General features: G+C 36.6%; 1 protein-coding gene across 3 annotated transcripts in view; it reads right to left on the bottom strand.

The window, feature by feature from the left end:
- Window positions 1–3,614: 3,614 nt before the first annotated feature.
- Window positions 3,615–26,124, bottom strand: part of LOC107573662 (probable cation-transporting ATPase 13A3) — a 44,732-nt gene continuing 22,222 nt past the window's right edge. The window contains exons 12-34 of one of the 3 annotated variants that reach the window (XM_016260198.1): window positions 24,591–24,773; window positions 22,023–22,180; window positions 17,978–18,166; window positions 17,464–17,525; window positions 17,194–17,344; window positions 16,963–17,079; window positions 16,860–16,886; window positions 16,613–16,766; window positions 16,396–16,516; window positions 16,129–16,253; window positions 13,063–13,235; window positions 12,676–12,804; window positions 12,333–12,412; window positions 12,119–12,161; window positions 11,912–12,021; window positions 10,842–10,938; window positions 10,649–10,721; window positions 10,256–10,421; window positions 9,948–10,123; window positions 9,421–9,509; window positions 8,989–9,069; window positions 7,419–7,511; window positions 3,615–5,288 (exon numbers count right to left, since the gene is read on the bottom strand). In XM_016260198.1, coding sequence (XP_016115684.1) covers window positions 5,088–5,288; window positions 7,419–7,511; window positions 8,989–9,069; window positions 9,421–9,509; window positions 9,948–10,123; window positions 10,256–10,421; window positions 10,649–10,721; window positions 10,842–10,938; window positions 11,912–12,021; window positions 12,119–12,161; window positions 12,333–12,412; window positions 12,676–12,804; window positions 13,063–13,235; window positions 16,129–16,253; window positions 16,396–16,516; window positions 16,613–16,766; window positions 16,860–16,886; window positions 16,963–17,079; window positions 17,194–17,344; window positions 17,464–17,525; window positions 17,978–18,166; window positions 22,023–22,180; window positions 24,591–24,773 — 2,798 coding nt within the window. In that variant the 3' untranslated portion in view covers window positions 3,615–5,087. Of the gene's footprint in view, window positions 5,289–6,875; window positions 7,512–8,988; window positions 9,070–9,420; window positions 9,510–9,947; window positions 10,124–10,255; window positions 10,422–10,648; window positions 10,722–10,841; window positions 10,939–11,911; window positions 12,022–12,118; window positions 12,162–12,332; window positions 12,413–12,675; window positions 12,805–13,062; window positions 13,236–16,128; window positions 16,254–16,395; window positions 16,517–16,612; window positions 16,767–16,859; window positions 16,887–16,962; window positions 17,080–17,193; window positions 17,345–17,463; window positions 17,526–17,977; window positions 18,167–22,022; window positions 22,181–24,590; window positions 24,774–26,124 lie in introns of those variants that run through there. The other 2 variants (XM_016260264.1, XM_016260137.1) reach the window with 2 other exon arrangements.

A 26,124-nucleotide genomic window follows, 5' to 3' on the forward strand; every position in this document is an offset into this window, starting at 1 on the left:
TAAAGAACCTTTAACATCTGAAGAACCTTTCTGTTTCACAAAAGGTTCTTTGTGGCGAAAGAAGGTTCTTTAGATTATAAAAAGTAAGAAAGAGAAGGTTCTTTAAAGAACCTTTAACTGAATGGTTATTCTATGGCATCGAAGAACCTTTTGAAGCATCTTTATTTTTAAGAGTGTAGTTGCGGTGTTTGGGTGTCCATTTTATATATATATATATATATATATATATATATAAAATCAAACCCTCCAAGCCACTAAATCTTATTGCGAGAGGTCCTTTGGGGATCACAACAAGATTGGCCGTTATATAAGAGCAGACCTTTGCGGACACATCCTGAAACAGAACATCAGTTGGAGCCCGACCAGAAGGCCTGACCTAAAAACGAAACAAATCGATATTTCAGAGACCGAGCTTGAGTTCAAAGGGTGTCGTAGTTTTAGTGGGGTTAATGTACAAATTTATGGGCAAACACAAGTAAAAACAAATCACATGCTCTGTGGCACACAAGCACTAATGACATAGGAAAGAGTTCACAGAAAACGACGCCTAAACAAACTAACCTTGACACTTGCTCGGGTCACATGATCTGACATAAGAGTTAAAGATTCTACCAACTCTAAAACATAAAAGGAGTCAGACACACAGGTATTTCTTTACTGATCGAAGAGGTGGTCACCCTTTGAGACCCAGCGGGTGAAGAAAGATCCCTCTGGCCATATCACATTATTGTTGCAGTAGAAGATATTGGTATACAGTAGGTGATATTGTGAAAGGATTTCTCACCGAACAGTCTATTTTCCCCATGGCCAGTGTTTTTTCTGGAAGCTTCCTGTCCTACACTTCTCTCCCTGTCAGCTCTTCGCACTACTCCTGCTGCCTGTTTAACCTACTGGAAGCCAAAAGAAATTAATGTCATGATAAACAATTCAGTGAAATCGCTAAACACAGAACCGCTTACACTAGACATGTTGGTTTCTATTTTAAACCTCTCATTTATTGTACAAATTAACTGTAGTGTACTTTTCACTATTGATTACAAAACGAGTCAAAAGTTTAGGGTCAGCAATTTATTTATTTTTTTTAGAAAGAAAATGAAGCAATGAACAAAACTAAACTTCTGTTTGTGACATTTATTACAGAGCATTAAGTAGGGGACAAAAAGAGGACAACTTACAATTTTTATTAAAGCAAATAAAAATAAATTACATGTGTATAAAACAAACTGCAATGACAAATTTACATCTCTACAAAAATAAAAAGTGGTGGGATTTAGAATACCTACTGACCATCTTCAAGAATACAGACTCGCATGACTTTTCCATACTTATTTATTTAGCATTAATCATTACAAATACACACATTTCCCTGAGGAAATTAACCACTCCAGCTTTAAAAGAACCAGTGGCTGATCTTTTGCTCATGTTTGATTAATAACACCATTCTCAAATGAACATGACATATGGTACAAAATGAATGAAAGCAAGAAGTAACACTGTCTACTGAATGACCTCCAGTAATCAAACATTCCTGTGTGAACTGCAGATATGACAAACAGATGACATTAACACGGCCCCGTTTTTTCAGCACATAAATGATTGCTATGGACCATAACGAATGACATGACAGATATTTCAGTGCGCATTTGAAGGTGTAAAAGTGAACAAAACCAATAGAAATGCGCATAAGGTGCAGGTTTGTTATTGTGACAGGATTTAAAGGGATAGTTCACCCAAAAATGAAAATTTGATGTTTATCTGCTTACCCCCAGGGTATCCAAGATGTAGGTGGCTTTGTTTCTTCAGTAGAACACAAATTATGATTTTTAAGTCCAGCCGTTGCAGTCTATCAGTCTTATAATGCATGGCAATGGTAACAAAATCTATGAGTGTAAAAAAAAACATGCACAGCCAAATCCAAATTAAACCCTGCGGCTCGTGACGACACATTGATGTCCTAAGACACGAAACGATCGGTTTGTGCAAGAAACCGAACAGCATTTATATCATTTTTACCTCTAATACACCACTATGTCCAACTGCTTTGAGCGCACGCTCTGGCATAGTTTACGCAAGCGCCGGAAGTGATCTCTCGCGTGTATACGTCACTCATTGGTTACACAGTGCAAAAACATTGTAGGTACGACGGCTAATCCAAATGGTACTTACTTGCGCTTATCCGGATTGTTCAAACCGACTTAAAACTAAAAGATTACGTTCTCTCCTGCGAACTCATTCAGGAATGGTGACTTTCCACGTATTCCCAATTTCTGAGCCTGCTCGCCTGGAGTTATGGTTGATTGCTCTTCGGCTGAATATCAACACATCCTTTAACGTAAACTACGCCAGAGCGCGTACACACCTCACGCACCGGATGCCTGCGCGCGCTCAAGGAAGTTGGACATAGTGCTGTATTAGAGGTAAAAAATGATATAAATACTGTTCGGTTTCTCGCACAAAACGATCGTTTCGTGGCTTAGGACATCAATGTGTCGTCACGAGCCGCAGGGTTTAATTTGGATTTGTCTGTGCATGTTTTTTTTACTCTCATAGATTTTGTTACCATTGCCATGCATTATACGACTGATAGACTGCAACGACTGGACTTAAAAATCATAATTTGTGTTCTACTGAAGAAACAGTCACATACATCTTGGATGCCCTGGGGGTAAGCAGATAAACATCAAATTTTCATTTTTGGGTGAACTATCCCTTTAATGATGTTTTCCAAGGCCTTGCAGCAACCTACTGCCTCCTAGAGGAAGAGAAAGTGATTGCCACACCACACAGTTCAGATCAAGACAAACAAAACTATTTAAATAAAAAAAATTAAACTTAGCATTAACAAGAACAATAATTAAAAAAGAAAATAATTTAACATTCCCCAATCCCAAAATCATTCAGCATTATGTTCACATTTGTAAAGGACAAACGGGTTTTAAAAAAGAAAAAAAATTGTTGTGTTTGTTTATCCATCTGGGGTCAGTAGATGGTGCGATCAGATGCTTTGAGGTGGTCGTTTACAAAACTGATACATCTTGTTACTGATCGTCTCACCCAGGTCAATAACAGCAAGGTGATTTTTTTTGTTGCCTCATTCAAGGAATGCCCAGCAAACACGCATTTATGATATAAACAAACAAACATACGGATACAATAATCGGACAAATACGGTTGAAAAGAACACACTGCAATTATTTCAGATGATCAATACCATTTCATAAAACAAACAGTACCAAAGTATTGCAGAAATGGAGCAATAAACACAGAGACAGATTCAGCCCTTTTTCAGATTAAACTGAAGATTTTAAAATGCCCCATACAGTAAAATAAATCAATGAATTTGAAGTCCAAACAATAAATAAATGCAAACATGGAAGAAAACCTATGATCAGATTGTAAGATTTTTACTGTATGAACTTCAACTTTATGGAGTCCTTTGCTTTCACAGAGCATTTTAAGGTTTGCGTAAAACATATCTTTAATATGTTTACAAATTGTATTACCTCACATATTATTTATTAAATGAAGAGAAGCCCAATAAACATGAAATTGGTATTTTTTTAATAGTAAAATTTTACTATTAATCATTTTTCATTTGAAACTACTTTGTGTGTGTGCGCGTGTTAAAATGTAAAAAAAAAAAAAAAAAGACAGACACCAACCTAAGCAAAATGACTGACCAAAACTTCACATGCGACAATACAAACGGTCAAAGAAAAAAAACAAAGGTGACCACCTGATACTGTTTAGTGGTTCATTTCAGGAACAACACAAAATATATATATATATATATAAACACGTTTTCCTTCAAATAAACCAAAAAAGATACACGGAGGCAAGCTTGCAAAAGTTGAGGATAGTTGAACTGCACTGCATAAATTATGCAAGTAAATCTGGAAGAAGGGAAGGGATCATCTGCAACATTTCGAACCTTCAGTTTGTTATTTAGGATTTTAAAAATTGCTTTTTTTCATAGATTAGCAGCAAAACAATTAATAATTCATGCACAAGTAATACTGTAATCTGGCCAATTTTGAGTGATTTCATTGGCAGCCTAATTTGATTTGGATTGCAAAATTTGAACATACAGTTTTCAGATAGTCCCCACCTCAAACAAAGACTCCAGTTTAAAGCTCTATCATTTGTACATTTTCCTAATGAATGTGCCCTAAATATCTTTGTGAACAATCAATGCACCTGAGCCCCTTCCAGCCGATTCCCAATGCAATTCCTAGAAATGCGTCATTGCAAATATGACGACGCTGAATAAACCAGGACTTGCCGTGACACTGTTTTCAACAAAAATTGGTAAAAAGTTTCAGGATGGACCAAATCAAAACCCATCACTGGATACTGTGCCAGGAGAGGTGAACAAAACAGAAACGACTTTCACAATGTTTGGCCTTTCTCATCTGAATCCCACCTTGATTCTTCCATGGGAAGAGATATGAAAAGTAAAGATCGTGTGTAATTATATATATCTACCTCGATATATTTGTAAAAACGAGCTGGCTGTAAATTAAGCTGGATCTTGGATTCTGTGAGTCACTAGAGTTTGGTTTGGTTTGTTCCACATGCAGCGATGGTTTTCAAAGCGTTTGCGTGCAGCCCCTGCCGCGCAGCCAGTAGAGATGATGGGCTACCAACTACATTACAGAACGTCGCTTGAAATCCAGTGAAGAGCTGATATCCGTAGGAGAGCCACCAGGTCCATGAAATCATGGAAAAGGTGATGTAAAGAGCCACATTTGGTAGAGTTCAATCACTTTGCGGTCTACTTGATGTGTTAAGGGGATATCGGTGACAAACCGCATTCCAGTGTGGGCGGAGATTCCACAGTTCCCAGCCTGTGAACCCCGCCCACTAAAAAAAACAATCTTGAGCAGCAGGAAAAAAAAAATCAAAAAAAGAGAGACAATGAATCACCTCAAGATATCTTTGAGGTGCTAATACAAACTCTCCTTTGCAGGTTTTTGGTGTCTTTTTCGTATCTCTTTTAACAAAACCGTTATTATTTGACTGTTTCATTTGTTTAAAGGTATTCCTGGTGGTTTAGACATGCGATATGGAGTGTGTTGGTGGAAACGCTAGGAAACGGCCTCGATCTGGTAGGAGCAGTCATCCGGATGAGGGGTGGGTTTGGCTTCAGTAGTGCTCTTAGGTTTGGGAGGCCAGTCAGGATCCACGCTCAGCTCTTGGGCCAGGTGCATGTACCGAGCCTTGGGCACTTTTTTCTGCCGGCAGCAGAGCCAGGAGAGGCATTTCGTTCCAAACATGTCTATTCCCTCCTATAGACACACATACACACACACACACACACACACACACACACACACACACACACACACCCCCCAGCCAGGGGGAAGTGGAGAGGAGAAGAGAAGATAAGAAGTCTGGTTTTATCATTTCCTTCAAAAGACAGAATTCAAACCTGTGATGGAAACACTAAGCTATAACAAAATAAAATGAGATATTCATTTTCATATGCAGAAACAAAGTCAGAGCCTTTGGTCTGTCTGTACAGTATGTCATGCCTCTGAGCACATGCAAGGGTAATGACTCTTTATGCTTATTCAAATTAATACCAAAATGCTTGCTTTAGCTACTTTTGAAGCTCACATGGCATTAAAAATAATGTTCCGGGTTCAAATCCATAGCATGCTGACAGTTACCACAGAAAATAATTCTGAGTTTTTAAAACAAGCAAAGTTGTGTATAAAGTAATGCGCCTACAACACAAGTATATGGGGTCGGCCACTGCACTGGGATACATATAAAAATACACTCAATTATAAATTTGGAGACAGAAGACAATAAAATGGAAATTATGTGACAAAACTATTTATAAAGCTATTGAAGTAAAGTATGAACACAAGTTAATTCATCTGTTGGCATATTTTGGTATGGAAGGATTAATACAAGTGCTTCAACAAAATGATGAACAATGCATTTCATTTTGTGAACCCATCTGGAGGCCCAGCTCCATGAACTTCCATTGAAATTGCGTTACTGTAAACAATTTTTGCTTATTTTTACATTCTCGTCAAAATTACTTTTAGTGGTAATCAGAGGCAGGCCACAAAGCTCGCTTTAAACCCGGAACATCCCTTTAAAGGAATATTCCAGGTTATGTGCAATTTAAAGTCTATTATAGCTTAATGATTATTATAACTTTCACTATATCAGTGTTAAATTAAAATCATTTTATGAAACAGTTAAATAAAAATGACAATAGCACATCACAGAACTACTAAAACTTCAATTAAAATGAAGAACTGAAAATATAAAAATAAAATTTAAGATAAAATTCAAAACATAAATAAAAAGTATATAGTAATACAAAAAAACCCTACTACAAACACTGCTCAGTATTTGTATGAGGACACCACAACAAGTTTTACATGTGCTTTTCAGATGCAACCTCAAAAAATTTAATTGGTAACCAGAAGTTTATCCAACTAGAAAAGTAGTCCCACTTTAAAAAGATGATTCAAGCAAGTAAAAATGACTGCCTGTGAAAATCATCCAGGCCAGACTCATTTTGAACCCCGAACATTCATTTAAAGGAAAAATCTGAGCTATTTACCCTTTAATGTCTATGACAACTTTACTATTCACTACCATTCAAAAGTTTGCGATTGGTAAGATTTGAACTTTTTTTTTTTTTTAGGAAATCTCACAAAGGGCGCATTTGTTTGGGAAAAAAAAAAAAAACTGTAAAAATAGTCATATTCTGAAATATTATTATAATTTTAAACAACAGTTCTAGTAATGTTTTTAATAAATGTATTCCTGGCGGCAACGAATGGAAGTCTCAAAGGCAAAAAATGCTGAATAAAAAGATATTCATATAAAAAAATAAATATAACCACAAACTTTCGAACATGATACCAGAAATGGGACTTTTCATAAAAGACTAGTTACATAGTACTGCGAACGCTACATTAGTTACACAAAACCAATAGTTCCTCCACAAAAATAAACTTCTTCCCATAGACATTAAGTTGCAAACAACCCGGACAGTTCCTTTAACCAATCAACACACAAAACACAATGTATCAGAACGTTAGTGCAAGTTTTGCGATTCACCGAGTTAGACATTAAGCATTGCTGTTTGGCACATACCTGCACCGTCACTGCAGTTTAAACAGACGCAGAGCTTACACATGTACGCAGTAGTTGCCAATACAGAAGGAGCATTAGAGGAAAATGGGGGGGGGGCAAAATAAAACAAGAGGGTGCACTAGAGAGCGTTCAGAAAAATCATGTTGGCGCATGCAAGGCCAAACGTTAAGACAGGGTGCTGGGTGAGAGGGAGAGAGAAGAGGAGGAGGATTTAGGAAAGGGGGAAAAGAGTGAAAGTGGACACCAGGAAGTGAAAAGGCAACGGTGAACAGAAGTGTCAGATTTTTCCCAACCTGTGGTGTCGGGCCTGCAGGGGAGACGCCATAGCTGCCCTGCTTGTCTCTGCTGAACACATGCTTCCATAAGATGACGTCAAGCACGACGGTCTAAAGAATATCGCAGTAGGACGGAAAGAATGAAGAAAGCTACGGATCACATGGCTAGCAAAAGATGTATGGTCATTTGTTTCTGCTTTTTCCTTGTCAATTGCAAAACTAAATACATTTCTTGAAAGGGCAGTGATTTTTTGGATTGTGTGTTAGTTTAAGAAAAACAGTAGAGGCAAGAGAATTACGTTATTCTGCACTAAAGGTCATCAGTTCATTGGCAATGAACATACAGCGAGATCACAGGGAGTCCCACTGATTGGCTGTTGTAGTCTAGTGTTCTACTGATTGACAGGTGAGAGAGAACGGCGTGCCCTGTAGTTAGCACCAGGAAGTCATCTCTAAAAGGGATCTAAAAGGCGAAGCAAACAGCCACTATGCCACTACCATGATTGCTGGCATTTCTTTATCAGGGTGAGGAGCTTTCGACCAAAGAAGACGACAAGAAAAATTGGACTCTTTCTTTGGGATTCAGAGGCAGAAGGAGCTGCTGATGGAATCAGACACGCTGTACAATACATGGCCTGGCTGTACAGGGTACAATATTAATGCGGTTTCCTTATCCTGTGGATCAGCCTCAGTAGAGCGGAATTAACTTCTGTATAGGGATGGGAATCATAAGAAATTTTGGCTTCTTATTTTCATTAATGATTCTTTTAGTGCTGTTAGCTACTGATTTTAATATTGTTATACCATATACATATATTGAACTGAATTACATTTATATTTGAGTGAACTTATTTATAGGCAATGCTTAATAGTTAATCATATGAACTACAAATAATAAAAATTATTAAAAAAAGAGCAACTTATTACAACAAAAATCAGATGTTCAGATATTAATTCAGTAATTTCAACAAATAACTGCCTTTTTAGATGAGTTTGAGATTGTTTCTGAATTGATGGAAAAATCATAAAAGTATTATACACACACATTATATATATATATATATATATTTTTTTTTTTTTTGTATTATTTATTTATGTATAGTTATGTATATATAAAACTTGTATAAAGTTTTTAATTTGTTCTATAGTTATAGTTATATAAAACTGTTACATAGCTATAGTTATATAAAAAAATATATATAAATGGAAATGGTTCTGAATAAGCACCAGCTTTTTGATTCCCAAACCTATTTTTGTGTTTTTCTGTATATCCCCATCAAATACACGAGGGTTTTAATTGTGTTACAGCAAGAGCAGTGTGTTACGACCCTGGCTGAAGGGTTCACTACATCTGACAGTCACATCCTATAAGAAAAAGTATCATCCATAATATAGTACTGTACATTCCCATATATATATATATATATATATATATATATATATATATATATATATATATATATAGGGCTAGCAATACAACTACATAATGATTTATTGATTTAAATGATTTATATAAAAAGTTTTTTTAATATGTGAATATCCACAACAAATAATGTGGCAGATGTAACTGCCTGATGTTCCCACTTACCTCGATGAAGACAGACACTAGGGTGTTGCCCAGCACGATGAGAACCATAGACACACGCCAGCTCAAAGGAACACATACGAGCTGAGGAGAACGTCAATGTAATGAACTTCTTAAAACATACTATCGATCAAAGGACAGTAAGATGTTTAAGAAATTAATACTTTCAGCTAGGATGCATTAAAATGATCAACTTTAATAATGTAAGATTTCTATTTCAAATAAATGTTGTTCTTCTGAACTTCCTATTCAAAGAAAAATGAAAAAAGAAAGTATCATGTATCCTGAAAATTATTAAGCAGCACTACTGTTTTCAACTTTAGACATTGAACTCTGAACAGTCTAAGTTTTATAAGGGCCCGAGTGATAAATACTCAAAGCATAGGCCATATATTACAGTTTCTAAAAGAATCAATCATTAGGAAACAAACATACCTCTAAAAATTCATAGATTCCAGAGATTGGGACAAACATGATGAAAAACAGGAAAATGATGAGAATTAAAGCAGAGAGGACAAACGGCCCTGAATGAAGAAGAGGAGGGAAAAAACAAACAAACAAACAGACACACAGTCAATGAAGAGTAAGTGAAAGCAGGTTTGCGTTTCCTCCGTTTTCAAGACAATGTCAGACAAGAACTATTTAATTTCAATATGCATATATTACAATGACATCACTTACATTTTAGTTCTAGAAAAAAATTACGTGAAATTACGTTTAAATAAATACCTAAATTAACTGCACAAAAATATCAGGATGCAGAGATAGATTGCAAACATTATATCTATATAACATTCAATGGGAAATGTTCAAAATGTACTCTTAAATTTCTTTGAAATTCCATATGCATTAAATAGATTTTTTTTTAAAAGTGTGAGGGATTTTAAAACAATGTGAGTGAGCATTGTGAGTTTGTCACACTGCACTGTGAATGCATCAAGCTGAAAAAGGTTCATCCTTACAGTTCTTGTAGCTGGGCTGGCGGAAAGGTTTTCCTTTGGAGAAAATAATGGCAACAATGAGGTACTGAAAAGAGGAGACGAAGAAGAGTGTGGTATTCACACGGTTCATGATTCTTTCTTCAGGTTCTGCTTCAGTGGAGTTATCCATGTGATGGGGAGCAGAGCAGTTGTAGAAACTGTAAATTAAAGAAAACAAAAACAAAAAAAGACTGGAGCTGATTTTTTTTTTTAATGCAATTAAGGTTAAGTATGAAACAATATGAAGACTGTTTAAGTGTGTTGCAGTACCACTATTGCACTGTACTCACTCTGGTTTGGAGTACCAGTCCAATTCTTGGATCAAGAGGAAGGCCATGATCTGGAAACCCAGGCAAATGAGAATCTGGGTCAGAACTGAGAAGAGGAGAGGACCTGAGACGAGACCGGAGGGAGGTCTTTGGGCGACAAGCTCCTTCCATGCGGAATTCAAACTCACTGGGAGCAAATGAAAGAAATTATAGAAAATGTACTTACAAATAATCAATAACGTACCTCCGTTTTCATGAGCTCAATGTCGTAGTGTTCAATCTAAATGCTTTCTGACAACATGAAATCAGAATATTTACTCCATCTATTTTATTGCATATTATTCTCAAGAAAAGGTTTGCAGCCATTAAGATCAATTTAAGATGAACAAGAAAGACATTACAGATCATACTCACTAGTGAAGACAATTAAAAGAATGATAGCCATATCGATGAAGAGAAACTGGAAGTCGCCCAGGTTACTGCGAATCTGAAATATATATATGTATAAGCAATCTCAGCATGAACTAATGACCTTCTGTCTCTCACAAGCACAGAAAGATGTATAATAACTATAATAAGTAGTTCAGTGAATGACGGGGGAACTTACGGAGTAGAGAAGGGCGACACTGAGGCATTGAATAATACTGTACAGAGCCATGAACTTAAACACACAGAAGGAGGTGATGAGAGCCGCTCGGCCCTCCCTGTGGAGAAACAACATGTGTGAGACTCAGAATGTTTTGTGTCATTGGGAGACGCTGTCTACAATGTTCAAACAAGCACCCTCATCAACTCCAAATGGTTTATTTTCAAAACATTCAATTTGAGGTGCATCAGCATCATTTAGACTAATACAGCATCCTAACCAGTTTCCACAGAAACCAAGCAATCGACAAAATGTCCTGTTTCTCACTGTGGTTCATTAGGCACAAACTTCAATTACTCACATTAAGTTAATCAAACCCAGAAGAGTCCTAATTTGTTTGCATGATTATTTTCTACTCTTTTTCTGGCCCTTCGATGGGGTGTGTTTTGCCATGCCTATCCTACTTCCTCATTACTTTACGGTGACTGGGTGGGCTCTAAAATAGCCCTATTTATAGTCTTGTAAAATATAATGTTATTTCAATATTTATGATTTAAAATGTATATTTTATTTAACAATATCACTATATATCAATATGCCTATATAAAATAATGATGATTATTATTAGATTTATTACAGAATACAAATATTAAACAAAATAAGAATTATGACAGCAGGTTGTCCAGATGAAGGCTAATAGCAGCCATAGCCAAGCTTTATTTATTGATTTATTGTCTTAATTTCTTCATTTTTAACATTATACTGTCAAGCTTTTATTTTGGGGAAAAAAATAATAATAAAAAAATACAAGGAGCTCTTAAAGCTTCTCTTTATGAATAAGTTCATATGGAGCAGCATTTATTGTAAATGTATATATCGTGTCGCCTTAGCCAAAATATTTGTTAACATGTTAATGCAGGATGTCTCATGTTTTTGGGTTTCTCAAAAAAATCTAATGTTAGTAATTTTTATAAATGCTTTTGTTGGACTGGAGATGTTTCGAGTCCTGAAAGTTACTGTAGTGCAATGAATTTAGTTTGAAAACATGATTTTTCTTGAAACAGAGCTGTGCTGTGGTGCAGTTAGGACACCTGATCAGATTGGGCACACAGGTGATGCTGGGAGTTGTGGAGGTAAATGGAGAAGCCACTGAAGCCTCCAGCTCTGACAGGGAGATCCCAGCATGAGCTCTCTTCAGTGCCTGAGGACAAAACAGACAGACATCAGCTACACATGACACTTTCAGAATCGTAAAAGACACATATAAACCTTGAAACTAAGATTTTAAGGTCATTCACCCCACAGTCGTTCGCTCCGTCTCCACACATTCCAACAAAATAGCTGCAGAAGAGAGAGGGACAAAAGGTTTAGCCAGGGTTTTACTACTTCTTAGTAGTTTACTACTTCTTCTGAGTAATACTTTGTAAAACCCCAAGTATACACCAATGATTACTATTCTAAATAGACATGTAAATGGAGCTCTCATGGAGTGTGTGTGTGTTTAATACTCACTCTACACTTTCTAATGTCTCAACAAGCTGAGTCTTCTGGTCAGGCGCCATCCTTGCAAACACTGTTCCACGAAGCACCAGCTACACCAACAACCATAACACAATAAATATTACAATAAATGTGAGACCCTGGATTACAAAACCAGTCATAAGTAGCACGAGTATATTTGTAGCAATAGCCAACAATACATTGTATAGGTCAAAATTATCGATTTTTCTTTTATGACAAAAATCATTAGGATATTACGTAAAGATAAATATATATATATATATATATATATATATATATATATATATATATATATATATGCCATGTGTATACAAATCTGAAACTTTTTTTGTACCTTCTGTAGCAGGTCCTGGAAATGCTCAGTAATTACAGCAAATGATTTGCCGCTCATGGCAAAGTGATACTGTTCCTGAGTTTTCATCTCATCCACAGAATGCCCATCTTCCATAATAATCTCCATCTCCTGCCAAAGAACACAAGTACAGAGAGATGCTAAAGATAATGCTTCTTGAGATTTATTTAGCTGATTACCATAGCTTAATGTATATTGCATGGGCATGTGTACTTATATTGCATGTATCTTACTGTAACAGTGATTTTGCTAAAGGTATCTGAAAACGTGCCACAAATACTGGCGACTGATCTCAAACCGTATTAACCCAGAACATTAATTCCCATAAAGCCACAGTGACTGGGTCTGGCCAGTAGATGGTACACTGACCTCTAGTTTGGTGGGCTTGTTCGAGAATTTGCTGGGTTTGTCGGCATAGTGCCAGGTGATCTTGGCAGCCTGGCCGTCTTTAGGGGGCAGAGCGTCGGCAATAATGACTCGGTCTTGTGGCTGAATCATGCCGCAGTCTCGTGCCACAGAGATGGCCGTCAGCATGTTGTCACCTACACAAGAGACAAAGAAAAGTTTAAGAAAACAAACAAAAAAAACCTTACAAAAAAACCCCACATACTTTGGTACAGTGATTTTTAAATTGCATTCAGAGACTTTTAGACCATTCAATATACTGGTACAAAAGGTACTTTTTTATTAGTCAGTGGACAGAGATGATGGCTGGTGTCTGGCAATAACCCAATGCTCCTCATGATTGTAAGAGTAGGTCATGTACAAACTCAATCTGCTTACATTCACAATGCTGCACTCAGCCTCGTCTGAACTTTGGAGCGCTTGGCTGGTAATCTGGAGAGCTGAGAACATTATTAGACGAGATTCCAGGAATACCTAATGATTTAAGCTACAAAGCTCCCAGACTCCTGTCTGCCTGTGGCTGGTCACCCTAAACTCCCTTCCATCTTCAAACAACATGGGCATATTCAGCTCCTGATAAGCTAACCAGGTGAACTAACATAAATAAGGTAAGAAGGGAGTAACTGAACCAGGTTTGTTGGACACAGATCAAACATGTCCTGTTAGGAAAACCTACAGAACTACTATGAGGAAAAAATGTATACATCATGGGCAGCACATGCAGTACACTAGTGCTCAAAAGTTTGGTATGCAAGTAATTTTGTAAAGGAATTAATACTTTTAATCAGCAAGGACCCATTAAATTGACAGAAACAGATTTATAAAATTACAAAAGATTTATATTTCAAATAAATGCTGTGCTTTTGAATTTTTTGTTCATTAAAGAGTATTTCAAATATATTCCATTTTAAAATGTATAAAAATAGAAAACAGTTTAAACTTTAAAATGTTCATATTTCACAATATTACTATTTTCAGTCTTGATAAGCAAGAAACTTTCTTTCAAAAACAAAATCTTTTGAATGGTACTGTATAACTTTACATAAAATATATGTGAATAGCTGTGAATGTGTTTGAAAATTTAAATTGACCATTTGGAAAGAATATTCATGAACTATATTAAAGTATGGATTTTTGAAAATGACCTTTTATGCAGAGTGTGACACAGCTCTAAGTGAATGAAAACATCCTGCAAAGTTTTAAATCTGAAAGTGCACCGTGTATAAAGTTATTGTCTCTCAAAAGAAAGAGTCGACTCTGAATAATTGAAACGAGTCGTTTTTAAAATGAATCCCAATCTGTTTCATGCAGTCTCGTGCCACAGAGATGGCCGTCAGCATGTTGTCACCTACACAAGAGACAAAGAAAAGTTTAAGAAAACAAACAAAAAAAACCTTACAAAAAAACCCCACATACTTTGGTACAGTGATTTTTAAATTGCATTCAGAGACTTTTAGACCATTCAATATACTGGTACAAAAGGTACTTTTTTATTAGTCAGTGGACAGAGATGATGGCTGGTGTCTGGCAATAACCCAATGCTCCTCATGATTGTAAGAGTAGGTCATGTACAAACTCAATCTGCTTACATTCACAATGCTGCACTCAGCCTCGTCTGAACTTTGGAGCGCTTGGCTGGTAATCTGGAGAGCTGAGAACATTATTAGACGAGATTCCAGGAATACCTAATGATTTAAGCTACAAAGCTCCCAGACTCCTGTCTGCCTGTGGCTGGTCACCCTAAACTCCCTTCCATCTTCAAACAACATGGGCATATTCAGCTCCTGATAAGCTAACCAGGTGAACTAACATAAATAAGGTAAGAAGGGAGTAACTGAACCAGGTTTGTTGGACACAGATCAAACATGTCCTGTTAGGAAAACCTACAGAACTACTATGAGGAAAAAATGTATACATCATGGGCAGCACATGCAGTACACTAGTGCTCAAAAGTTTGGTATGCAAGTAATTTTGTAAAGGAATTAATACTTTTAATCAGCAAGGACCCATTAAATTGACAGAAACAGATTTATAAAATTACAAAAGATTTATATTTCAAATAAATGCTGTGCTTTTGAATTTTTTGTTCATTAAAGAGTATTTCAAATATATTCCATTTTAAAATGTATAAAAATAGAAAACAGTTTAAACTTTAAAATGTTCATATTTCACAATATTACTATTTTCAGTCTTGATAAGCAAGAAACTTTCTTTCAAAAACAAAATCTTTTGAATGGTACTGTATAACTTTACATAAAATATATGTGAATAGCTGTGAATGTGTTTGAAAATTTAAATTGACCATTTGGAAAGAATATTCATGAACTATATTAAAGTGCCCCTATTATGGATTTTTGAAAATGACCTTTTATGCAGAGTGTGACACAGCTCTAAGTGAATGAAAACATCCTGCAAAGTTTTAAATCTGAAAGTGCACCGTGTATAAAGTTATTGTCTCTCAAAAGAAAGAGTCGACTCTGAATAATTGAAACGAGTCGTTTTTAAAATGAATCCCAATCTGTTTCATGTTGACGTCAACATGAAACTTTAGCATATTGCCCGCCCACTTGTTGGTCTTTTCAGACTTGTCTGGTCTGTGCTCTTTGCCACTAGGTGCTGCTTTTGGAGCGGTTAAAATAGCGGTTTCCCCCGGTAACGCTGTACACAAAGGTAGCACGCTCACAAACGCTGCTTTATCAGGCATTGCAGGCAAGATGAAATGAAAATGAGACCAATCACCGCAGATTAGAGTCAAGCAAGGGAGGGGTTTGGAAAAAGGAATCATTGAGTGAATCATTTGGGAGTCCCTGAGCAAATAAGGTAAAAATACATTCATTAGACAATGAAAGTGTTTTTTGACCTTGCATGCATGTCAACCCGTTGTTGGGGACTCCCAAAACCAAAATATGAACCTTTCATTACCCATAATAGGGGCACTTTAAACTCGCAGGTTTTCTGAACTGGCATGGACGCAGGCCTGAGAAAAACACCAGTAGAACATGTAGACCACAGAAGTCATGTTTTCTGTACCTGTGACCATAACGGTGCGTATGTTGGCACGTCGTAGATCTTCCAGCACACCTGGAGTTTCCGTTTTCAGCTTGTTCTGCATGATGATCAAACCCAGAAAATCCATATTTTTCTCAATTTGATCCCTGTAGAGGAAGAGAGACCAAATATAGTTTGACATTAAACCAGAGCACAGCATGGTAAAAGTTCCAGTATAACATTGTACATTTATTTGTAAAAGACCTTAATTTTGATTGGAAGTGCCAGTAAAAAAAGCTTCATCTTTACCGGTTAGTGTTCTGCACTTTGTGAAATGTAAGTTTGGATTCTAGCCGTCTGTGTGCCAGCGCGATGACCCGAAAGCCCTGTTTGGTGTAGTCCTCCAGAACCTCTGCAAAATCCTCTGGTACTGTGGTGCATTGTGAGAAAAAAATACTTCAATCCAACACTGATTTGAAACTCAAAAAAGATAAGATATTAATAACTGACAGATTTTTTCACTAACCGGTTTCTTTCTTACACAGGCTTGCCACAACCTCTGGAGCTCCTTTTAGATAGGCGTCCATGCGTCTCTCTCCGATCTGTCGGACAACCACGCTCATTCTCTGCAGAGCAGAGGAGAAGGAGAACTGCCGCACGATACCGATCATATATGATGCCTGCAGCATAAAAAAAATCAGCAGACAGTATGTAAACACCCATATATGTCCATAAAATTCATAAATTAAACAAATAATAGCCATTGTACATACCGAGAGCTCATAGAGTTCAGACAGTTCCTGGAAAGAAACGGCAAGATATTAGAATGTTTTAAAAACAAATAACTTGGATTGTAATAAGCAGAGAAATGCTCACCATGTCCTGTTCAGGTGATATGACTGGTGGCGGCAGAAGCTGATTGGGTGGTTTTACGTAAGTGAGTTCAATGCGGTCGTGGTGAGCCGTCTCCTCTTCTGTAGCTTCCACCAATATCTGAAGACCACAGATAGACAGAGCGACACCAAAATAAATAAAAACAAGTACAACTTGTTCCAAAACTTGAATGAGAACATTAAAAACTGTTCTCCTGTCACAGCAGACACTGACCCAGCCTGTGGCCTCAAACATCTTGAGGTCTAGTGGATCTCCAGAGAGCTGACCCTCAATCTTGGTGAGGGAGTGACAGGTGGCCATACAGGACACAAACTTGGTTGTTACTAAGCTCTTATCGTCTGCTTTTTCTTCCGAATGGTGGAATCTAGGGAATAGAGATTCTTGGGTCAGAAAAGACACTTAAATGCCTGCAGTGAGAATTCAAAAACAACTGAGAATGTTCTGTTAATCTATTTAATCTTTATTTTATAGTTATAATCATACCTGCCATCTTCTGCTCGTTGAATTCCCCACATGTCCAAGCCATCTTCTGTGAGGGTGCCGGTCTGAAATGATGCAGAGTAATAATTCTTTTTAAATTAATTATAAAATTATAATAATTGTTATATAATAATAATAATCTATTTTACATTATTATTATTAGTAGTAGTAGTAGTAGTCGTAGTAATAAACAGTTTATTAAATAATCCATTTGATTAATAACCAACAATAGTAATGTTTAAATAAGTAAAGAAATTGTTTAATAATCAAATATTAGATAACTGTTAAATGAAAAAAAAAATACATAAATTATTAAATTACCTAAAAATGTATACTGCATATTAGACAATGAAGTTCTAAAATGTCACCACAATTTACCCTAGTTTTATGAAAAATAACCAGATTAAATGATAATTTGTGTGTGCTGAAAGTTGTTTTTAAAAGACATTCATAATATTTGACTCCTGTTTAATTCCGGTTTCACTAAAAGAAAAGGACTTCAGTTTCCCATGTTTACCTTGTCAAAGCACACCAGGTTCAGCTGCCCACAGATGTTGATTCTTTGTGGGCTGATGGAGAATATCCCGACTTTCTTGAGGCGCCGCTGAGCATAGACGATGCCCGCTGTCATGGCTGCCGGCAGCGCAGGGGGCACCGTGATAGTAATGATGTCCAGAGACTTGACTATGATTTCCTTTACTGTTTCCTGCAGGATACACAACATACCAGTGAAGCGCACATTTTCCACACTATATTTACTCGATTTATTGAACAGGTCACATTTTCCTAGAAAATTCTGCTCAAAGCTACATCCTATATACGCAAATTGTGATCTATAACTTACAGTTGAGGTAAAACGTTTACATCCCCCTTTCAGAATCTGCAAAATGTTAATTATTTTACCAAAATAAGAGGGATCATACAAAATGCATGTTATTGTTTATTTAGTACTGACCTGAATAAGATATTTGACATAGAAGATGTTTACATATAGTCCACAAGAGAAAATAATAGTTGAATGTATAAAAACGACCCCGGTCAAAAGTTTACATCCCCTTTGATTCTTAATACTGTGTTGTTACCTGAATGATCCACAGCTGGGGGACGGGGGACTTTTGAACAGAATGGAGAGGTGTACATTTTTCTTATTTTGCCTAAATATCATATTTTTTAATTTAGCACTGCCCTTCAGAGGCTACAGAAGATAGTTACGTTTCCCAGAAAACAAAATAAGTTAAACTTACCCTGATCTTCAAATTCAAAAAGTTTTCTTAAAGGTGCACTAAGCAATTTCTGCCAAACGATGTTGATATTTGAAAGCACCAAAACAAACACGCCCATACCCCGACAGGACCTCGCCCCTATTTTGAAATCTCCGCCCCATAAGTACGTACGCAACCATGGCAACGACGATCGCAGAAACAAGTAAAGATGACAAGCATATTCAAACGAAAGCCAACACGGTTAAGTTGTGTGAAACGAAGCAAAATCAATGTTACTCACCTATCAAAAAGAAACAGCACAACCTTGGCGCCTTTTACGCGGGTCCTACCTCTTGCCTGACCGTAACCCTTCTTTTTAATGTTTTGTTTCTCTGATATTTTCCTCTTTTTGTTTTATCTGCCATCTCTCTCTATCTATAGTCGATCTACTAATATACCTCCTGTGCACTAAAATTGAGCGCTCTCTTCTCGTTCATTGCAAGACACGCCCCCTTACTGCTGATTGGCTGCATGTGTTTTGGGACTTGGTCCGACGTTGTGGTCAAAAGTGTTTTTCAAAAATCACTAAGTGCACCTTTAATGTGTTTTTTTCTTCTGGAGCATCAGTGAGCATTTGAACCCTCTGTAATAGTTGCATATGAGTCCCTCAGTTGTCCCCAGTGTGAAAAGATGGATCTCAAAATCCATACGGTCATTAACTTTTGACCGGGGTCGTTTTTATAAATTCAACTATTATTTTCTCTTGAGGACTATATGTAAAAATCTTTTAGGTGAACTATCTTATTCAGGTCATTACTAAATAAACAATGACATACATGTTGTATGATCCCTCTTATTTTGGTAAAATAATTAACATTTTGCAGATTCTGAAAGGGGGACGTAAACTTTTGACCTCAACTGTTCAGGTAAATCTCAAAAAATTAGAATATCGTGAATTTCAAAAAGTGAAACTTTCATATGTTCTAGATTCATTACATGTAAAGTAAAACATTTCAAAAGTTTTTTTTAAATTTTTGATTAGAGCTCACAGCTCATGAAAGTCAAAAATCCAGTATCTCAAAATATTAGAATATTTACATTTGAGTTTCATTAAATGACCATCCCTTCAGTATAAATTCCGGGTATCTCTTGTTCTTTAAAACCACAATAACGGGGAAGACTGCTGACTTGGCAATGGTCCAGAAGACGATCATTGACACCCTCCACAAAGAGGGTAAGTCACAGAAGGTCATTACTGAAAGGGGTGGCTGTTCAAAGACGGCTGTATCAAAGCATCTTAAATGCAAAGTTGACTGGAAGGAAGAAATTGGGTAGGAAAAGGTGCACAAACAACAGGGATGACCACAAGCTTGAGAATACTGTCAAGCAAAGCCAATTCAATCACTTGGAAGAGCTCCACAAGGAGAGGGCTGAAGCTGGAGTCAGTGCATCGCTCAGGCGTCTTCAGGAAAAGGGCTACCCAAGCCACTTCTGAAACAGAAACAATGTCAGAAGCATCTTACCTGGGCTAAGGAGAAAAAGAGCTGGACTGTTCCTCAGTGGTCCAAAGTCCTCGTTTCAGATGAAAGTAACTTTTGCATTTCATTTGTTTACGCGGGTCCTACCTCTTGCCTGACCGTAACCCTTCTTTTTAATGTTTTGTTTCTCTGATATTTTCCTCTTTTTGTTTTATCTGCCATCTCTCTCTATCTATAGTCGATCTACTAATATACCTCCTGTGCACTAAAATTGAGCGCTCTCTTCTCGTTCATTGCAAGACACGCCCCCTTACTGCTGATTGGCTGCATGTGTTTTGGGACTTGGTCCGACGTTGTGGTCAAAAGTGTTTTTCAAAAATCACTAAGTGCACCTTTAATGTGTTTTTTTCTTCTGGAGCATCAGTGAGCATTTGAACCCTCTGTAATAGTTGCATATGAGTCCCTCAGTTGTCCCCAGTGTGAAAAGATGGATCTCAAAATCCATACGGTCATTAACTTTTGACCGGGGTCGTTTTTATAAATTCAACTATTATTTTCTCTTGAGGACTATATGTAAAAATCTTTTAGGTGAACTATCTTATTCAGGTCATTACTAAATAAACAATGACATACATGTTGTATGATCCCTCTTATTTTGGTAAAATAATTAACATTTTGCAGATTCTGAAAGGGGGACGTAAACTTTTGACCTCAACTGTTCAGGTAAATCTCAAAAAATTAGAATATCGTGAATTTCAAAAAGTGAAACTTTCATATGTTCTAGATTCATTACATGTAAAGTAAAACATTTCAAAAGTTTTTTTTAAATTTTTGATTAGAGCTCACAGCTCATGAAAGTCAAAAATCCAGTATCTCAAAATATTAGAATATTTACATTTGAGTTTCATTAAATGACCATCCCTTCAGTATAAATTCCGGGTATCTCTTGTTCTTTAAAACCACAATAACGGGGAAGACTGCTGACTTGGCAATGGTCCAGAAGACGATCATTGACACCCTCCACAAAGAGGGTAAGTCACAGAAGGTCATTACTGAAAGGGGTGGCTGTTCAAAGACGGCTGTATCAAAGCATCTTAAATGCAAAGTTGACTGGAAGGAAGAAATTGGGTAGGAAAAGGTGCACAAACAACAGGGATGACCACAAGCTTGAGAATACTGTCAAGCAAAGCCAATTCAATCACTTGGAAGAGCTCCACAAGGAGAGGGCTGAAGCTGGAGTCAGTGCATCGCTCAGGCGTCTTCAGGAAAAGGGCTACCCAAGGCCGATTTCCTTTTCCAGCAGGACTTAGTACCTGCCCACAGTGCCAAAACCACTTCCAAAAGGTTTGCTGACCATGATATTACCGTGCTTAATTGGCCAGCCGACATGCCTGACCTGAACCTCATATAGAATCTATGGGATATTTTCAAGGGAAAGATGAGAAACAGTTGATCCAACAATACAGATGAGCTGAAGGATCAATAGTGCCTCAGCAGTGCCACAGACTGATCGCTTCCATGCCACACCTCACTGATGCTGGAGTTTGTGCTAAAGGAACCCCGACCAAGTATTGAGTGCAGAAATGAACATATTTTAAAGAACTGTTTTGCAAATCCTTTTTTTTTTTTTTTTGATCTTAGGAAATATTCTAATATTTTGAGATACTAGATTTTTGTCTTTCATGAGCTGTACAAAAACACGTTTGAAATGTTTTACTTTACATGTAATGAATCTAGAACATATGAAAGTTTAACTTTTTGAAATAAGTTACAAAAAAAATTTACTTTTTCACGATATTCTAATTTTTTGAGATGCACCTGTACATGCAAGTGGGATTGATGTCACAAAAATGCTGCTGTTCTTTTAAAGACAGATAAAAACCTGATTTATGATTTTCATGACCAAAGAATAGACAAAGACGACGCTGGCAACGGCCACCAGGCACAGCAGGAACAGGTAGGCGTCCCGGTACAGCTTAAAATCTGTGGGTTTGGGGTACAGGATGGAGCGGATGAGCTGCCCTTTAGCAGTGCTGAAACCTAGAAAAAAAAAAAAAAATATATATATATATATATATATATATATATATATATATATATAATGAAATTGTAACTATGGGCTCTGTTATAAAACCTAGTCAGCTGTCATAAAACCTAGTCAGCTGTCTATGTAGGCAGTATTTTAAAGCATCAGCCAAGCAGATATTAGGGTTGGGACAAAATCCGGTACCAATATGGCACCGGTACCTATGTAACCGGTATGTACTAGAACCGAATCCGAATGCAGATTTCGGTGCCATGCTTGAGCGATCGATTGAAATATTTGTCCTCAGGTTCTCCGAAACAGACGTAAGAAGCATCATCACTGGCACCGCACGTGAAAAATAATTTCCCGACTGAGAAAATGCATGTGAACTCAAGTCAGAAAACTCTAATAGTACAAATCCAACACATACTCGCGTGAGTGTCCACGTTGTTTCCACATTCCGACTTAAAAGCACAACTCGGGAAATGAGAGCATCCGAGGAGCGCAGTAATTACACTTGCTCTGATGGCAGCAGGTAGCCTTCCGTTAACTAAGCTAAACATGCTTAAATTACAATTCCTAAAGCTAAACCTCCCTTGTATTCACATTTCTAAACCTGTTGTCCAACAAAAGACGTCTCAGTGATCTGCCGTAAAACAGTGATTCTGTCCTAATTCCCTTGCATATTAATGGTGGAGTTCCCTTTAAAATCTTAAATGATTCCCTTTGAGCTAAATTATTAAATTATCACTGTTCACCCTACAATCATCACCGGCACCGCACATGAAATAATTTCCCGACTGAGAAAATGCATGTGAACTCAAGTCAGAAAACTCTAATAGTACAAATCCAACACATACTCGCGTGAGTGTCCACATGAGGCAGAAAATATGTTCCATATGCTACTTTAAAAAGAATACATTGAATAGCAATAGATTATAAATTAGGGTGATCATACGTCCTCTTTTCCCCGGACATGTCCTCTTTTTTGCATTTTACAAAAATGCGTCCGGCCGGGATTTCTTAATTGCCCAAAATGTCCGGGATTCGGCTGTTTTCTTAATCCCACTCCTGCTGAATCTTTGACCATTGCCACCAGCTCCCGCAACATGTGTTTCGCTCCCGCGATTTTCATGTCCACTTCTTTAAACATTCTAATATTGTATATAATTTTCGCGCATCAGGGAGCCGCTCTCAGGATGCGGTGCATTTAAATATTTTTGAATGAGCGTTTGCGCTGTTTACTTTCACTTTCGATTTCGCGATCACATGCACTGTGTAAAGGGAGCACATCTTACAAGATCAGATATTTGTCAATGAGCTCAGAATCTGTTGAGCATGATTATACTCCAGCATGATCTTGTCAGTCATCTCTCTTTATTCTCGACCTGTGATCAGTCAAAGCTTGACTCCGGTAGCTCTCGTTAGATGCAGGGTTGCCAAGGCCGCGTTTTTTCCACAGAATTGGGTTACTTTTAAACTGTTGCCATGGGTTGATTTTCCCCAAGTGGGTTAAAGGTTTGAAATATTGCATAAATTACATTTGACTGAAATGCTTGTATTGAAACATTTTGCATTCTACCTATGATAAAACTTTCATGGACTTCTACATTAACTGTTCCCTCCTGGTGGAATGACCTGCCCAGCTCAATCCAAGCAGCTGAGTCCTTAATATTGTTAAGAAACGGCTGAAAACACATCTCTTTCATCTTCATTTGACCCTCTAACTCTAGCACTCTCTATTCTAATGCTACTTCTAATTTTATCTGCTTGGTTTTTTTAATTAAAAATCTTGACCCGCTTACATTTGCGCACTCTATTCTAACTACTTGTTTTATTTATAAAGAAAAAAGAGCCTCTAACACTAGCATTCTCTATTCTTTCCACTTATTTTCTTTTTATTTATTATAAATAATGACCTTCTAACACTAGCATTATCTGTTCTTTTTTCTGTTCTATTGAATGGTTTTATTTTAATTTTAAAATGACCCTCTAACACCAGCATTCCCTATTCTTTTTCTATTTTTTCTACTTGTTTTCTTTTCATTTATTATAAAAACAAAATAAGCAAAAAAACAAACAAAAAAAAAAAACCTTGCTACGTTTACTGTTAATTGAAGCCAAGAACCCCGCCAATCCATCACTTTTTGGGGGAATTTTTATTTACTTATTTTTTTTATAAGTATCGGTTCAGGCACTGTTTAGGCACCGGAACCATTTTAAAAGTATCGAAAAAAAACAAAACAATACCCAACCCTAGCAGATATGCTGCCTACTAAGGTAACTTTTAGTGCAAACTCAAGGCAGCATCAGATAAATCCCACAATACATTAAAAAAAAGACAACTTCAGTGACAAAAAGGTGGCAGACAAAGTATGTAAAATGTTGCTTAAAATGTAGTTGGAAGTAGTTTTGGCTTCTAACCTGTGCGGACCACCACGGCTTTGACCATTTCTCCCGTGTAGTAGCGGGTCTGTATGACGTTTGTGCCACAGAAGAGTGTGTGTCTCTTGTGTTCCTCTGTGCTGTAGATCTCGTCTCCATCCCCACCCTTCTTGTCCCGTTGAGGGTTTGGAAGGTCAGTCTTTGTGACTGGAACACTCTCACCTGAATATATGAAATGAGAGAAGAGAACACAGAAACATTTGTGAGACATACATATCTTTATTTTATTCACAATAACAATATGCTCAAGCAAAAAAAAACAAAAAAAAAACTACTTAAATGACATTAATAGCCATTAATAATGACAAAGCACAACATAAACATGAAATCTGTAACATAAGCACATGAAATAAAAACAGTTTTCAGAGAAGAAAGCTAAAGTAAACAAAATCTTTTTTATTAACTTCATTCACATTAACTTCACAATCATAAAAAAAACATTATTTATTTATTTATTTTAATAAAAAAAAAATTTGACTCCATTAGGTGTCAAAAATATATTTTCTTCATATCTCACAATTTTTGTTGATGAATATACTGTATAAGTCTATTGACGAACCATTGCCGCAAGAAAAATGAATCACTTTTTTTCATTCCTGGGATTCGGTAATATTTCAGTCCCCCAGAGTTTCTAAAGTGGTGGTTCACCAAAATGAGTTGTTAGAAGCTTTTCGCAAAACTTTGGGATGCCCATTATAATGAATAAAAATAATGATTGCATTTGAATATTTTTAGCATAAAATAATGTCTTATATCTATCTTAAACCAAGCATTTTGTCATGTCCCTGAGGAACTTCACTGAGTTCACTTAGAAAATTATTAACAAAATGTGCAAAGTGTCTGTGATTTTTGGCAACAATGTAAGCATTTATTTGTGTTCCTTTCTTGTAAAAAATATTTTTCTAAAATAAATAAATAAATAAATAAATAAAAACAGACTTTAAAATTATGTCCCTCAGTCTGAACTCAGCCCTGTCACACTAGCCATTCTACTCCCATAATAATTTAGACTCTACTATGTGACATCATTTACCAGAAATGACATCTTTCAGGTCTCTTTAATAGTGGTGTAGAAAATGGTTAGTAGATTCATACTTTTTATTCATATTTTTGAGGCGTGTTATAGTCAGGGAGGGTACTGTCAAACTTAACTCAACCCATCACATAAAGTTAAGATGGAAAATTATTACTTTTTCAACATTTTATTTTAATACAATGTACTTATTTTATTGCTGCCATGTATGGTCTACTCTCCTACACTACATGAGGAGCAGTGGCCATTTTGAGAGAAAAAACACAACCCCGTCACACTCAACCCGGTCACAAATATATGCATTTCTCATTGTTACAGGGTTGTAAACTTGTGACAGGGTTGAGTTATCTGCCTCATTTATTAAGAATTTTAATAAAAAAAATATAATAGTCATGGTTTCAGTAAATATATATACTCCAAATTCATGACAACTCATATTTTTGTTTTCAATAGAATTTTTGATGTAATATGTCCACTTAA

Source organism: Sinocyclocheilus grahami, unplaced genomic scaffold (assembly GCF_001515645.1).
Source record: "Sinocyclocheilus grahami isolate Dianchi unplaced genomic scaffold, SAMN03320097.WGS_v1.1 scaffold3.1, whole genome shotgun sequence".
Lineage (NCBI taxonomy): Eukaryota > Metazoa > Chordata > Actinopteri > Cypriniformes > Cyprinidae > Sinocyclocheilus > Sinocyclocheilus grahami.